Source organism: Pholcus phalangioides, unplaced genomic scaffold, assembly GCF_987345545.1.
Source record: "Pholcus phalangioides strain wild (caught in Gottingen) unplaced genomic scaffold, Ppha-v1.0 ptg000009l_1, whole genome shotgun sequence".
Taxonomy (NCBI): Eukaryota; Metazoa; Arthropoda; class Arachnida; order Araneae; family Pholcidae; genus Pholcus; species Pholcus phalangioides.
In genome coordinates, this window is record NW_028301602.1 from 32,574,798 (window position 1) to 32,591,640 (window position 16,843).

General features: G+C 34.1%; 2 protein-coding genes across 3 annotated transcripts in view; one reads left to right on the forward strand and one right to left on the reverse strand.

Moving 5' to 3' along the window:
* The window catches only part of LOC149082834 (uncharacterized), an 82,195-nt gene that overhangs the window by 56,432 nt on the left and 8,920 nt on the right, over window positions 1–16,843 (reverse strand). The gene's annotated exons all lie outside the window — the stretch shown is intronic.
* Window positions 10,138–11,301, forward strand: LOC149082835 (histone-lysine N-methyltransferase SETMAR-like). The gene has a single exon (XM_089236774.1). The coding sequence runs from the start codon at window positions 10,138–10,140 to the stop codon at window positions 11,299–11,301; it is 1,164 nt and encodes a 387-aa protein (XP_089092900.1).

Consider the following 16,843-nt stretch of genomic DNA (forward strand, 5'->3'; position numbering starts at 1 on the left):
ACATTAGAGCCCGGAAATTCAAGAGAAATATCACAAATTCTAAGTTTTAGCGTATTTTTAATTTTTCTTTTTGCAAAAATGCTTTTTTTTATTTTTCCGGCCGTAAATGCCTATTTTGAAATCGTTTTATGTTTACCCGTGAGTTTTAGAGACCATGATCTGTATAACTCGATCATTTCAGGCATTGACAACATCGAAAGAATTGCTCTTTTCAAAAATTTCAGCCCTTGATAATAATTTTTATCAAAAATCCACCCCCCCTTCCAGCTCTATTTGAATGCAAAAATGCGCAAATGCCCGAGAGATAGACATCTAACAAAACAGTATTATCAGGCATAGAAGTGGCCAAGATTTTTTCGCCTCTGCTATACATAGTTTTCAAATAGCAATCAACTTATCGTCAAATTAACATCAATGTTATAAGAGCTCTAATTAAAAAAGGATTACAATATAAAGGACACAAATTATAATTACTTAACTATTTATCATTATTTTTCTAACTATACTTATTGAATAGTCGATAAAATCACCTCCGACACCTTGAAGCATACTAAATACTTTATTTTTAGTATGATAGTATCAACTTGTCTTGACTAATAATGCAGTTGTTGTAAACTAATTTGAATTACAAGCCAATAACGTAGTTTGACCCTTAATATCATAGTTTTCAGTTATTTTTCGTTTTTTTTTTTTTTTAAATTATAAATGCCTTTTTTAGTGACTATTTTAAGCATTTTCAGTGGGGGTTTTTTTGCCTCTTAGTTTTGTAATTTATAGTACTTGAACTTCCAGTCCCTAGTTATCAGTCATTTTTCTGTGGTTCCTGACTTCGAGGCGCAAGTGCGAGCCGATCTCTCCTTCAAAAAGTCTTGCCACAGAGCGCAACAGGCCTACAACGGTAGAATTATTCAACCAGTGCACTTCACTCATAGTTAGAAAAATTGATGGCAGATGGCAACACCACACATAACAAACATTACACAGTAACAGACTTTGTTAAGTTCACAATAAGTACACGCACATTCCAACATGTACCAATTTGTTAGAAATTCCGTAAAGGAATGTGGACGAGGTGTATGTATGGTTTAGTAGCCATTAGTCATATTCAACTTCTAGGCGTGAATAGGAGACGATCGCTCAGTTAGAAAAGTCTCTCTGCAGCAAGCAGGTGGACCTTCAGAACTATACTTACATAACATGAAAATCCGGGCATTTTTCACTTCAAAATATGGAAGACATATGACAGAACTAGTATAACGTGAAACAAACGTAATTCTCTAGCATTATAAAAATGTTAGAACTACTTTATATAAACACACTCAACACGTTGCTGCATGCTTTTTTTTGGGGGAGGGGGGGGTTCACGGCTCATTTGTAGAACTATAAAAAACATGCTTATTTGAAGGGGGGAAATATAAATAGATTATATACTAAAGAAGAAAAGTTTTAATTGAATCAACACGCAAAAGCACTGCTACAACGTTGGCAGACTGCAATAGTAGTAGTGTTGTGATTTCACAAAAATTGTACTCGTGGTTGCATCTCTCGATAGAAGTATGTGAAACGTTGTTTTAGTTCTTTTGCAGTTCAGTAGATGACATTCCTATCGCATGACATTTACTAGTGCTGGATAGAATGTCCTTCACCATTGCTCATGAACCGTAGCAGAGCCACCAAGATTTCCGGAGTCCACGACTGAATGAATGAATGAACGCCAGAACTTTGCCACTAGACTTTTCCCATTGCCGAGATCTCTTCCGGTCCAGCTTCGTGGCAGAGTCCGGAACACTTTATTTTGTGTCAAAAAAACACATAACATACAAAATTTTTACAACATATTTTCCCCGGACGATTGGGTACTGTCGCGATTTAAAAATTTTGTGGTGATTACAGACGATATGGGGTTGGGAGTTGGAGAAAAGTTTCTGTGTTTCGTTAAGACGGATGAATGTACACATATTAGAACGGTGGTATAAAAGAAGTAGAAGGGGGGGGGGGCCCATGCCATCTCATCTGTTATCTTCCACTTGTCATATTATATACACAGGATACAAAAAAAGAACAAAATGAGAATGGGGTCCACGACTGAAAATATTAGAACCGCTGGTATACAGCATGGATTTCAAACAAGGTGTTCCATGAGAGATTTTTATGGGTTCCACGGAATCCAAAAAAAATTTCCATAAAAATTTCAAGGGTTCGTCACGGAACCCTTGAAATTCCTTTAACCCCGGAGAGCTATTTAAGAAAAAAAAATTCTTACAAATCTGTTTTTTGATCTGAATTTCGACTAGAGTCGTTTAAAAAACAGCAATTCCGTGTAGTTTTTCTCTCTCGGCCCCATGGCCACAAACTGCGGACGTTCGAAATATGGAAAGAATTCACAACAGACATTGCACCATTTTTTTTCCCCCTTCAAATTATTTTTTTGCCTAAAATGTTGAAAGCATAAGGGAAATTTCCCACGAGTGACCATTATTACATCATGTGAGTGAGCGCATTTAACATTTTAAGACTACAGAACCATATGAGACAGAGAGAGAGACACACGTGTCCTTTCATTGTCCAATCAGCACTTGTCATGCAACATAAAGTGGCAAGCAAAAAAAAAAAACTTTTAGCAGCCTCGCCCAAAGAATTATATGTTTATACAACTTGAAACTGGTCGTTTTTTTCACATTATGCTACTTTACGTTTTATGAGGGTTTTGGAATAGACATCACAATCATCATCACTTTGAGAGGCAAGCGCAGGATATGATCGCTACAGAAATCAATGTTAAAAATGCCGACTATCCAATGTGAAAATTCGAAAATTTGGTGGGGGTTTTCACACCCCGTCAATACTTTCAAAATTTAAATTGAGTTCTTATTTTTCAAAATCTCGAGTTTGTTTGGAGATAAGAAACCGAGAATACTTGATGGAGAATTATTAGCAGTATCTACTTTTGAGTTGGATATGGTACATGTAATAATACACATAAATTTCAATCTTTTATTTATCATGAAAATGAAATTGTACGTCTGTACGAAAAAACGCAACACTAAAGTGGATGTAACTTTGGTTCTACGCGCCATATAAACAAAACAAGGACTGTAATGAAATTACATCGTACAGGGCTTTCATAAAAGATAAAAATTGATATTTTCTTCCAAAACGACGTTTTCAACGTAGTCGGATACCTTATTTGTGTAGTTCCGACGATTCATGAAATATTTACAAACACAGTATAGTGAAACAAAAAAACAAGATCTAAAAATTCATGCAATATGAAAAATCTCTCGTATTCCTTGAGGCACTCAAAAGGAAAAACAAGAAATATCTGCATCATTCGAAACATATTCCACACAAGCATCCACATCGACAAAAAATAAATAAATAAATAAAGTAACAGTATCTCGCCATCATAAACAAACAGCCGATTCTTCAATGAACATTTTGAAATGATTTCAATATTCTGGAATGTTTTCACCGTTTGGAATCTCTGCTTACAGTGCATGCTAATAGCGTTTACTTCAAACGAGATAATTAATGATCTGACACTCAAATGTGAGCAGATGTAAAAGCGTCGCAGAAAACACTCATAAATTCTCCGACGCGTGTAACAAACTCCAAGTTGTTCGAGCGGATTTCGAGTCTCATCTCACAGGTGATAAAATCATTCAAGTCAGCCAAAATCATCTTGAAATTATGAGAAAAAATAATAATAACAAAATTTTCTTAGTTTTAAAACCAAATTTCCACTCATTGAGTAGGATATTTGGCAAAATAATTCTGATCACGTTCAAAATATTTTTCAGGTGAAGGACCTATTGTAAATATTACTTCCTTCAAAACCCACGTTTTCAGTAGATTAGAAAAAATCATGTTCCCCTTAGAAATTGCTTAAATATTTATTAGAATACGAAGAAATTCTGGTATCATTTCTTCTTACATTTTTTGCTTCCAAAAAAATGCATTCTTCTGTTGAACTCGGCATATTATTAATAATTGCCGGCAATGAGTTTCAATGAAGAAAATGTATGAGTATATATTAAAAAATACTAAAATAACAGAAATTGTTATATTTATATTTCAGACATATCATACATTCCTGGCAGTATTCAGGCTTGTTGTGAAGTGGTCTTGGAAAATAAATACTGTCAACAACATATATTTTGTCTGAGCAGATGCGATAAACATGTTTCGCAAAAAAAGTGAATGTTTATATATTGATATTTTGAACGCCAATACAGAAAAAGGTTTGAATTTAAAAAACTACTTCATCAAACATCAACTCTGACCATATCGCTATATAACAATTTACTGCCATTAATGAGATGGGTTGGAAATAAAGGCGCAGTCTATCGGTGGTCGACTCAAGTGCGTTAGGGAAAATATCTTGTCTATATCCTCCCTTGGATTCGAATCCGGGACCGTTACAGCAACCTTCACGGTGGTAGACGAGCATCTTACCACCACGCCACTCGGGCGCGAATTTAAAAAATTGGCAACCCTAGAGTCTTAGAATGGCATGATTCAAACAACACGATCGGGTACATACAACACAAAGAAAAAGAAATAACGAGGTTCTTTTTTTCTTCTAGACGGGAGAAGCTGTGAAGGGGAAAAAGTAGAGCTGGAGAGTATGTGTAAGGAGTGAAAAGAAGTCTTTTTAGATATCACCAAGAAGAGAGAGACGCGATGAGTAGCCAACTCTAGATCAGGTACAACACATGATCAGATACAGCACAGACAAAAAGAGAGAAAAAAAAGATAGATAGCTAACTAGTTTTTCTAGAAACAGACAAGCTGGAGAAAAAAAAGAGCAAAGAAAGTGAAAAGAAGTTTTTTAAGACATTGCTAAGAAGCGCAAGAGGCGATGAGTAGCCAACTATTATAATTTTTAATAATTTTTTGAGGCTTTTAATATAATTGCGTTCCGCCGCTATTTTTTTTCTTTTCGCGTGTTTCTGGGTGAGATGAATGTATCATTTTTGTTCATAATTTCTTGACGACACTTGGAACCCTTTGTCTTGTCAGGCACAAATGTACCAATCAGTAAGCTCTTGAAATATAGATCCTGGAAAATAATATATAGTCACTGAAAATATTTATCTATTTTAAAAAGGACTCTCTAACTTTTTTTTTTAATTTGTATATATAGACTCAACTTTTCTATTCAAACACGAAGTTGTTTATAACAGATTCATGATCCTCAAAAATATTCCCTCTAATGCGATGCATTTTGCATATTGTTTCACGTTCGAGCTATTCGTATGATAATGCTTGAATAAATTCCGTGTATCTATTTTATTGAAGAAAATTATTATAACTATTATAACAAGGCGTACATAACAATGTATTGAATATATCTACTGAATGCCTTAGCCGTCGATTTTTGTATAATTTGCCGAAAATATTTCATATTTTTGAGTCATTTAGGTTTGTAATTTTAACTAAACTCAAATGCTGCCATTATTGCAAGCGATTGACCGTATGTGTAACTTTGTACAATGTTCCCCCAAAGCTATTATTCATCGGTTGTATTATTATAACAAAGATTATCCTCGCATCCTAATCGAAATTTGTTTAATGTGGTTATCGAACGCATTGGAATTCATTCGGCTCCGCTTGATTAGTATTCACTGTGTAATTTCAGAATACACCACACAATACTTGTTAGTGGTTGCTGGTTTGTTCGAAATGAAAATTATTAACCTTGAATATCAATTAACGTTAGAATAATATTTGATATTATGGAAATTGCTCTTAATCGCACTAATTGTCTCTTAAAATTTCAATTTATTATGGGTTCATTTTAGGTTAACAAATTTTCAGTAGCATACATGTATGTGCTTCTTATATGTATGAATAATGCTAATTTTACCAGAGGGTACATCAAACTTTGTAACTCGAGCCACATCATAAAACTTATAACTGATGTTTGTTTGTTCTTTAATGAATTATTTTTTTCCCGATTTTGATCGTACGTTCTTTTTTTAACGGGACTTCTCCGATTCTGACCCCAAAATTCTAAGTAAGTTAATTGACGCCCATTTGACGTGATTCAAAATGGATCCTGTTCGTAAGTCAGACAATAGCTTTACCGTGAAAACGGAAATATGAATAAATTTTTCAGTCATGTTTTACACATCGGCTTAAGTTGGTTTTCTGTGGTTTCTGAATTTGAGCCGATTATCTCGTTAAAAAAAGTCTCGCCACAGAGAGCAACAGGCCTACAACGGTACAAATATTCAATCATTACACTTCACTCATAAATCAAAAAAAAAGAAGATGGCAACACTAGATACGCTCTCGGACTTTTAGGCATGAGGACACACTTCTGGTGCAACTCATTCGGTAATAAATTTCCCATGGCGATAGACCAGGATTGTGCTCGCTTTAAAAGAAGAATAGAAAGAGAAAGAAGTTCCATATGTGCGTACAGACTGTTATGACGTGCCTTCATATGTATGTCTTTCACAATGAATCATTGTGACGACAAACACTGATGTGTAACTTCTAAATGGGATTCGTATAAATAAATACTCATCATTTACTTGTTTCATTTATCTAAAGACTGTTTCGTGTCAGCTTTTTCTCTCCAAGATTTGAGATTTCTCAATATGTCTTATGAAAGATCGTTTCTTTGTTTCCGAGGTTCTACTGTCAGAATGAAGAAACCAATTTCGCATTCCGACATGTTGTTGAAATTCTTTAGACAAACACTCGTATTTCTCAGAAATTTCATTTTTTTTCCCGTAAGAAAATTGATGGTGTTATCAGACAAGAAGAATATATGGTTTATTTTCCCGTTGTAGTTGTTTTGAATATTTTTCTGAACGAACTAACATTGACAAAATAGATGCTTTTCCGTGCTTGTTTTACCTACCATCTGCATACTTGCTCATTCCTTGTACACACTCACATGTTCCTCTTCTTCTAAAATCTTCTTCCGAATTTCTTAGTTCATTCTTGTTCGCTTACTTTCATACTTATTTTTGGATCCCTATGGTTTGGCGCATACATCGATACCTTTAATGTGATCCGTAAGAATTTACTTTTCTATAGGGACAATAATATTTCGGTAGCACACAGAAAAAAAATTCAATTTAAAGCAAGATACATGGATCAACTCTATATTCTAGTCACGTTTGAACTTTGAAATTTCGTAAAAAATATCACGAGTATCCAATAAATTTGCATAATCATAAGGAGGAGAAAGGTTTTCCAAAAATAAAATTACAATACTAAAGGGAAAAAAAACCTCGGCGGAAAATTTATCGGTGAATGTAAATTTGAAAATACCCGAACTTTACACTACTCAAATTTGTGTAGAATTTCCGAAAAGAAAAATTTTTGAACCTTCCAAAACACAATGTTAACAGTTATTCAAGTGTGGACTAAGTTGCTCACATTTCCAATAATAATTCGATTTACTCGAAAAATTCTAATTACTTCGACTCGAATTTCTCATAAAAAAACAGAAAATGTTTTTAGCCAGAGCATAGAATTTATATAAATTCGTGTATGAAAATTACTGGAGCATCTCTTTTTTTCACCGATTTTCAATCCTGAATGGCTAGTTATATGCAAATGCTCGTGCAAGAATCGGAAAAAACTAAATGAGTGAAATAAAACATAGAATTTTTCCGAAAATTACATCCATTATTTAGAATTAATAGAAATATTTGGAGTAATTTTGTTATTTCGTAATATAAAAACTACATTTAGTTGCATGTTGCAATATTGAAAAGAGCCTAAATGAATGCGAGTTATATAGGGGGAAAAATATCCAGAATTCTTCTCAATTTTAAAGTTAGCATTGTATAGAGTAAATTTTGAATAACAAAAATTGTCAAATATTATATTTATATATTTATATACATTTATCAAATATTATATTAATCAAAATATTTTATTTCATTTACTTGTTTGTAATAAGGTATATCCTAATTAATGATTCTGAAAAAAATTTCAATCTTTTCCATACAATTCTGAAAAAAAAAAAACCTTTTAAAATATACAAACTTTACTTAAAAAACTTGATATTTTCTTTTAATATCTATAATTATTCAATGTAAAATGATATCGAGAAGCAATTAGTGTAATTTTGAAGCTCAGAACTGAAAATGTAACTCAAGATCGAATTTCCTTGAAATAAAAAAAGCATCGCTCAACAGGTGATTTCTAGAATCGAATACATAACTTCGTTATTTTATAACCACTACTAGTAAAATTTTTTAATGAGATTATTAATGGTAGAAACATCTAAAGTATCCTTATAAATTATATTAACGAAGTATTTTCTTTTTTTCGTTAAACATCTTTATGCTTCAAACTTTCACTTATTAAAATATACGGCGCATCAAAAAAACTGTGAAGCTTTATGAATTTGATCTCTCAATTTCACTGAATAAATTTATCCGAATGAAAAACATTTATTTTTACATGTTCATGAATTATCTGGCAATATTTGATAAAATATTTCCCTCTTTCATCGCATTTTTAAAATGAAAAGAAATGATATTTATCTCTAATGATTTAAAAAAAAGTATCACGATCTAGAATAATATGTCGGATGTTTCTTTAAAAATACTAAATTGGCGATATTTTTTTCCTCTTGTTAAAGCACGAGGTTCCGTAAGATAGTTTATGTCTAAAAGAGAAAACTTACAACATAATTAATGTTGAAGAAAAGAAGATAGATTAAAAATGATCCTAATGTTTGTTTTTATGTCCTGGCTTGTCGTTGAAAAGGAAACATGAAACTTTTTCAAAAATTGAGAAATAAGAAATCAATCCGTATAGATTTACGAATCGTATATAATGAAACTTCGAAAACATAAAATCCTACTATAGAAACTTTTTCCAACGAACTTCGTAAGAGAGAGAGAGAAAAGAATCAAATGTTCTTCAATTTTATTTCGCGATTTCATCGCTAAAGTGAATTTAAGAAGTTTCAACTGGATTTTTCTTGATTCTTTTTCTACATTTTTTTTTCTCCCATAATATCTGGTTTCCTCATTCCCGAACAATGGACTTTTCAGACTGATTCATCTCATTACTCATTTAAGGTTGTTACATTGTTTCAATTGTCTATGAATATGATTCTTTTTTTCGTTGGAATGCCAAGTTCCTGTAGTTTTTAATTTTTCATTTAGAAGTGGCTGAAAATTACATTTTAAGAAAAATTAAATTAATTGATGTAATTTGTAAACAAAATAAAAGAAAAATTCTTTTGTTTTATATAGAGTTTTAGGATGTTTTTCTTTAAATTTTCAAAGCAATGAATTATATTAACTTGAAACAATGAATTTCCTGAAAATATAATTTCTAGTTCAGATGAGTATTGCTTCCACCTGGTATAATAAACGTTAAATTTCTCGCAAAAGTAAGAAATAATTTTCGTAATAAGCAATTGATGTCCAGACCAGACCAGAATTAAACGTTTTCTTCGCTGCCCAGCCTTTGTAGGCTGTCTGGCGCTTGCAACGTCGTGAATTGGTCAAAGTCCGAATTGCAGAAATGATTCGCACTTTGGCTGGAAATGTGGCGAAGTGGCCGGTGATCCCTGTCCAAAGCTCGATGTGCTGATTTAACACGGCTCGATAGGAGCCAAATCCATTCTTTTTAATCGCCAACGTGTGATGCATGTCTACATCAAAGCTGCATTAAGAGTTGCATTAACTTTCAAGTGGCTTTGGTATATACGGGGAGATTATAAAAAAACTATCCCGATATATGGGCCCCTAACTATCATACCATTCACAGAAACTGAATGAAATTTTGGCATAAGGTATTTTGAGGTATGCGCTCAAGAATGATATGGAAAACAACAGTGTCACTCTAACAGTTACGGTTACAGTGAGAAAATTTCGAAAATATCAAATGGCAACACCAAGTTTTTTGTATTGGAATGCGATCTCCATACTGAAAAACACTAAATAGCGTTGGAATGGCACCTGTAGCACGAAAATCCCCGGAGCTAGGCAAGGAAAAAGTAAAAAGGACTTTGCCGTGCACTAGAGCATTAATGTTCATTTCATTCGTCACACCGTTTCTTCGGCTGAGATCCCAGCCTGATTAGTCCTCCACAAAACGAGAAGAAGAAACCAAGAAATGCAAATTTCGGGTTCTACGTAAGACACAGTCATGACTGACGTCGTCACGCTAGGTGAAAGAAAAGGCACTGCGAAATGCGAGCCACGTATGTTGCTTTCTGCCATTCCGAACAAGATTCCGCTTTCAGGGAAAGAACGTGGGGAAATCGTAAAGATTTATTACCTGAATGGACAAAATGCTGCAGAGACATTGCGTGTTTACCGCAGAAACCATGGATTACGGCGAGGCCCGTGCACTGTCAAAGCTGTACGGGACTTGATTCATAAATTTGAAGAAACTGGTTGCACATGCGATCGACCTCGGTCTGGACGACCCTCCGTTCCCATGGAAGCTGTTGCAGAAGTTCATCAGACGATAAGCACAGTTCGTACCGCAAGTGCACGCGGTGTATCACGTGTTCTGAATCTGCCGAATTCAACTGTCCACAAGATTCTGCGCTCTGTTCTAAACATGTTTCCGTATCGATTCCAGCGTGTCCAGATGTTGGAAGCGGGAGACTATCAATTACGGCTGGATTTTGCGAATCAATTCCGTATCCGGTACGATGAAGATAGCAGCTGGCTTTTACGCATTCTGTGGACAGATGAGGCGCATTTCTCGTTAACTGGTAACGTGAATTCGAAAAATTGTGTGCACTGGGCAGACAATAATCCACATGATGTGCTTGCACGTCCATTACACGAGGAAAAAGTGACTGTGTGGTGTGGTATAACGAGTACGTTCATCCTCGGCCATTACTTTTTTGAAGAGGTTACTGCCGGTGATCTGCAAACATGTACAGTAACGAGTGCTCGCTATCTGGACATGTTAACTCGTTACGCGATTCCCGCATTGCAACGGCAAAATGCTCTATCTGAAGTTGTGTGGATGCAAGATGGCGCTCCTCCACATGTAGGGGCTTCAGTCAAACGTGTCTTAAGTCAACAGTTTGGTGACAGAGTTATCTCCCGTCATTTCCCGTTTCCGTGGCCACCAAGGTCTCCTGATCTCACACCAATGGATTTCTGGCTGTGGAGATATCTGAAATCCAAAGTGTATCAGTTTCGTCCGCAAACTGCATCTGATTTGAAAGATGCCATCAGAACTGCGATTCAAGAGATTCCTATTGCCATGGTACGTGCTGCAGTGCTATCCACCATCTGCCGCATGCAAAGTGTCATCGTGTGTGAAGGAGGTCATGTGGAAAATTTGTGAAACACAATAAAATGCTTTATTTTATGCTGCTTCTCTGTCCTTATTGGTTGTCCTCACTTTTAACCTATCTACCGCCAGTGATTTTCATGCTACAGTTGCCGTTCGAACGCTATTTAGGGTTTTTCACAATGGAGATCACATTCCAATACAAAAAACTTGGTGTTGCCATTTGATATTTTCGAAATTTTCTCACTGTAACCGTAACTGTTAGAGTGACACTGTTGTTTTCCATATCATTCTTGAGCGCATGCATCAAAATACCTTATGCCAAAATTTCATTCAGTTTCTGTGAATGGTATGATAGTTAGGGGCCCATATGTCGGGATAGTTTTTTTATAATCACCCCGTATATAGCAGCTGTATTGAATTAGCTTCATGTGGCAAGAGAAAAAAAAGTTAATTCTGAGAGCAAAACTATAAAAATTATTATATAAACACAGTGTTTTCTGCTTAATTTCGGAGGAACAAAATGATTACTGCATCGTGATAACTAATGTGCACATAATTATCACGAAAAAATACGCCAACTTGATGATGATCCCGAATCAAGTCTGTTCTTTAACTAGGGATCACCGGCCAGTTCACGAACTGTCAGGGTCAATACTTAACGGCATTGACCAATTTGAGAAGTGGCCGGCCCCGTTGCGAATTGGTCAATTTCGGGCTTTGGCAGTAGCATATATATTGTAAAAAATATATTACTTATTTATACAACACAAATGCAAAAAAATTAATGTATCGATCGTTTAATTTGTCCTATAAGTTTTTTTTTTCATAATTTTAATATTTATCTAAATAATACAATAATATTTAATATATTCTTTTAATATTTTATCTTAAATATATCAATTTAATTTTACATTTTATTCGAAAAAACGAAATTAATTTCATGAGGACAATGAATGAAAGAAACCAATTAGTTTAAGTGCCACTTTAATCGCATATCGAAAGCGGAGGAAAAAATAATGTAATAAGAAAAGTTCAATGACACAACGCGACACACGTTCTGTCTCTAAATAAATCAATTTCTTATTTTGTAACTGGACACTGATCTAGTATATTTATTTCTTATGTCATAAATATTAGAATCAAACTTTTTTCCCCCAAGAAGAATCCCTAAGGATAAAATTCCCAAATTTATTAAACTAAAGTAATCCTAAATAATTTAGGCGATTTTCAAATAGATTGGAAATACAGTATATACTGTTAATATTAGGAATGTATTCTTCATAAAAGTTTCTAAATATCTTCTTGAGGTAATACAGTAATGCAAGGTGTTCTTAAACTATGCGTTAACGGAACTTAAGTCGCAGGGGCTCCCCAGATTTGCACATCCACTAACAGCCAGGGGTTCTTTGAGCTATGGTCCCGACACAGACTTGATTCGCAGGAGCTTCCGAAATGGGTCGTAAAAATCTACTTACATCCAGGGACTCTTGAGCGTTCTTTCAAAGCGAGCACAACTCCGGTCCATCACCATCACCATAGGCAATTTACTACTGAGTGAGTGTGTCTCCCTAACAATCTGAGTGTGTAAATAGTGTTGTCTATGCCTCTTCAGTGCCGCCATCTATATTTCAAAAGTGAAGTGAGTGATGTATGATTCAATATTTGTGCAGTTACAGGCCTGTTCTTCTCTATAGCGAGAGTTTTTAATGATGAGATCGACTGGCATAGATCATGACCCAAACTTGATTCTCAGGGGCTTCCTAGATGAGTCGTACAAATTCACTTAAAGTCCTGTTACCAGTGCAATTTTTGCGTCACTAGTGGTCGCGATAGGACTCGAAGCTTATCTTATTGCTGATTTCGGGTAGTGGTTGAAAAAGGTTAAGAACCCCTGCAGTAATGCAAAGAAAATGCGATTTCCTTGCAGCTCTCTTTCTTTCTCTCTCTATTCTACAAATTTCATTAGTTGAAAAATATAGAAATTTACGTAATGTTAAGGTTGTTTTTATTTTTGGATAGTGAAATGAACGGTGTATGGGTTTTGTAACGAACTCGTACAAGTAATTTTGAAATTCATCGAAATTTTTATGTAAAAAATACCGCTACACAATGCTAATGATATGCAATTTAGTAAAAAAAAACGACAAAAAGATATTTTTTTTAATTTTACTTCGCAGTAATGTCTGAAAGTCACCGCCTCATCTGACATTATCTTAAGCATTAAATCCCCTAAAAATATTCAGAGGCAGCATATCATTTTCTTGAGAAGTGGATTATTTCGTCTTTTGTTTGCCACCTAATGTGTTAATTCCCCCAGAAGAAAAAATACCTACGCGGAATTTCACGCGAAGATCCAACTTGTAGGGAAACCATTTTGAGGGGCGATTATATTCCCATTTACTTAAAATGAAAATGTCTTACGGAGAAACATTTTCACCTTTTTTTTGATTTTCATCTATGCTGAAATATTCGAGCAAATGGGTATGTTTTTTCCGGGACTTGATCTCCCGGACGATTTTCTTTCATTGAATACCTTGACGATCGAGGAAATCTCTAGATTTTTAAAACAAAAAAATGATTAGAGACTCCCTTTATGCATTTGATTTCTCTCCTTTTATTTTAAATATCAAAAGCAAAAACTTTTTTTAGAAGCATTTTTTTCTCAAACTGTCATTATTAAAATTTTTCTAACGAACTTATATATACCGTATATACTCGTGCTTAATCCGAGTTTTTTTGTGGAAAAATTCATTCCCAAGTGGGAGGGGGGGGGAGGAGTCTGCTTATACTCGTGTCAGTTTTGATGAGATCCCCGCAATCAGTAGTTATTTTTGTAGCAGTGTTCGAGAAACCGGCATTATCGGTATGGGACATGTTCAAACCCCACAGAACTAATAATGTCAAAGCCGAGGCAAATCGAAAACATTATTAGTTGGTGATGGCTAACGTTGATTGTACAGCCTTTAGATGTGAACATCAACAAGCCTCTCAAAGACTATTTGAGGAATTTGTGGATCGAATGGATGAGTTCCGATGATAAAGAAACTGCAAAAAGTGGTGCCTTTAAGAAACTTGACATTGGTCTAGTGTGCCAATGGGTACATGAGACGTGGAATTCTGCTTCCACCGAAATTATCATCCGATCCTTCAAAAAGTGTTGCATCAGCAATGCGATGGACGGAACTGAAGATTATATCCTCTTTGAAAGAACAATGGCGATGACAGCCCAGATGAGGATAAAAACGAAGATGCCGCACCCTATGATGATCTGATGGATTACAATTAGCTTGGAGACTCGGAAGAAATGGATTAAAAGGTTTGAGCCATTTTCTATCTTAAATTTCCGCAAGCTATTTATTTTGGATGAAAATGTAATAATTTTTTTTATCTGAAATGCACGGATTTTTTGGGGGTCGGCTTATACACGGGTTTTCAATTTATTGCGGTTTTAGTGGTCCTGAAGGGGGGGGGGGTCGGCTTATACACGTGTATATATGGTATATAAGACAAAAGGTCTTTGTAAAAAAATATTATCGATGTTTGTGTATGGATTGTGTTTTATAAATGAATTAATATAAACTTTCTCTCTTATTGGCATTTTTCTTCTGTGATGATAACATCTTATTTTATAACATTTTTTTTTAACTAATATGTTGATGAAATCATTTTCGAAAATTTCGTGTTTTAAGCATGTCAGAATAATTAAAAACTGTCAGAATAACTAAATTTTTTTATTCAAGTCGAATCACCGCATAGAAATTTATACTAAATAAAAATTATACTAAACTGTAACATTACTGAAACCTAAATATTTTCGCTGATATTTCCAGCAGTAGTCACGGTTAATAATTTCCTAAAGTAGCTACCTATTTTCATAATATTCTGCTTAACCCATCAAAGATGTTAATACTGAGTTTGTAAAGATATTAGGATGAATACTGTTTGTGTGGTGTGTTTTCTTTTTTTTTCCATTAATTTTCCCTATAACCTTTTTCCGATAGATTATAATTCGGCTTTATTGATTACCCCTTAGTTTTTCCAAGGTGCAATATATCGATTTCCCTTCGGAATCTATTAATCTATTTCATAAAATGCGGGGGGGAAAATATATATACACAGCATATCTCTACTTGTATATTAACTCTTTTTTTTTTCTCTTGAACTTTCAAAAAAATACTACAACAAGTATTCCATACAATATGATTGTTTAAAAACTTCTAAGTTAAAATGCATCTAAAGTGTTTTCATCAGTTTTCTTAAACGCTTCCAACACGGAAAAGAATGCTGACTAAAGTTCTTAATTTTTATTCCAGTAGTAGCAGCAATTTTCAAAGGTGGGGATGAAAATTATTTCACAATAATTTTGTAAAAACTTTCGTAAATTTCGTAAATGCTGCTTTATATCGAATTTATTTTACAATATTTATTAGAAAAGTGACCTAAAATAAGGTAAGCGCTTATAAAATAAATTGTAGTTTGAAATCAACTATAGTGGAACCTCCGTACAGTGAAACCCTAACAAAAGAATTTTTCTTTTATTTTGTTTGCAAATTACATCAATTAATTTTTTTTCATATTCATAGACTATTGAAACAATGTAACAATCTTAAATGGGTAATGAGATGAATCAGTCTGAAAAGTCCATTGTTCGGGAATGAGGAAACCAGATATTATGGGAGAAAAAAAATGTGGGAAAAGAATCAAGAATCCAGTTGAAACTTTTTAAATTCACTTTAGCGATGAAATCACGAAATAAAATTGAAGAACATTTGATCCTTTTCTCGTTTGAAAAAGTTTCTATAGTAGGATTTTTTTATGTTTTCGAAGTTTCATTACGATTCTTAAATCCGTACGGATTGATTTCTTACAACGGAAACTCCCTGTTATTGCAGACACTTCCCGTTAACCATTTTACGATCAAAGGACGTAATATTGCGTCCATACGTCAACGGAATGAATTCAAAAAGTTTATTTTCCCTTTTCTTTCCTCTCTTCCCTGATCATCCCGAAGCTTTGTGTTGCAACCTTACAATTTTTTCCCCTCATGGTTTTTTTTGTATACCCTCAGTGATTTTTTTTCCTCACATATGATGTATCTTTATTTTAAGAGTGAAAGAGAACAGGTAGGGTGAGAGTGAAAAGAAATATAACTTTGCAATCTACATCGCTTTATCTCTTATATTGTCTTACTCATTTTTATTTGTGTTTTTTTTTCTTTCCTTTTTCCTAACGTGCGATTAGGTTAGGGCAAGATTACTATAATTATTGCTGATTCGTCAAATAGAGAGCATCCCTACTTCTTGCCAATTCGCTTGTAAGCAAAGGGGTTGATGGACACATTTTGGAATACGTCGATGGCCTCAATGTATTTTACTAATTGTTAATGGACACTTCCCGTTAGCGGACGAAATCTTCTGTGCCAAGGGTATCCATTATCTATCATAAAGGTTCTATTGTGCATAAAAATTTATGATGATTGTCTTGAAATGCATCTAGAATAATTACTGTTATTGTTATAATTATCATTAAGTATAGTTACTATATTAATATTATTATTGATAATATTATATAAATGTAGATATAATAATATTAA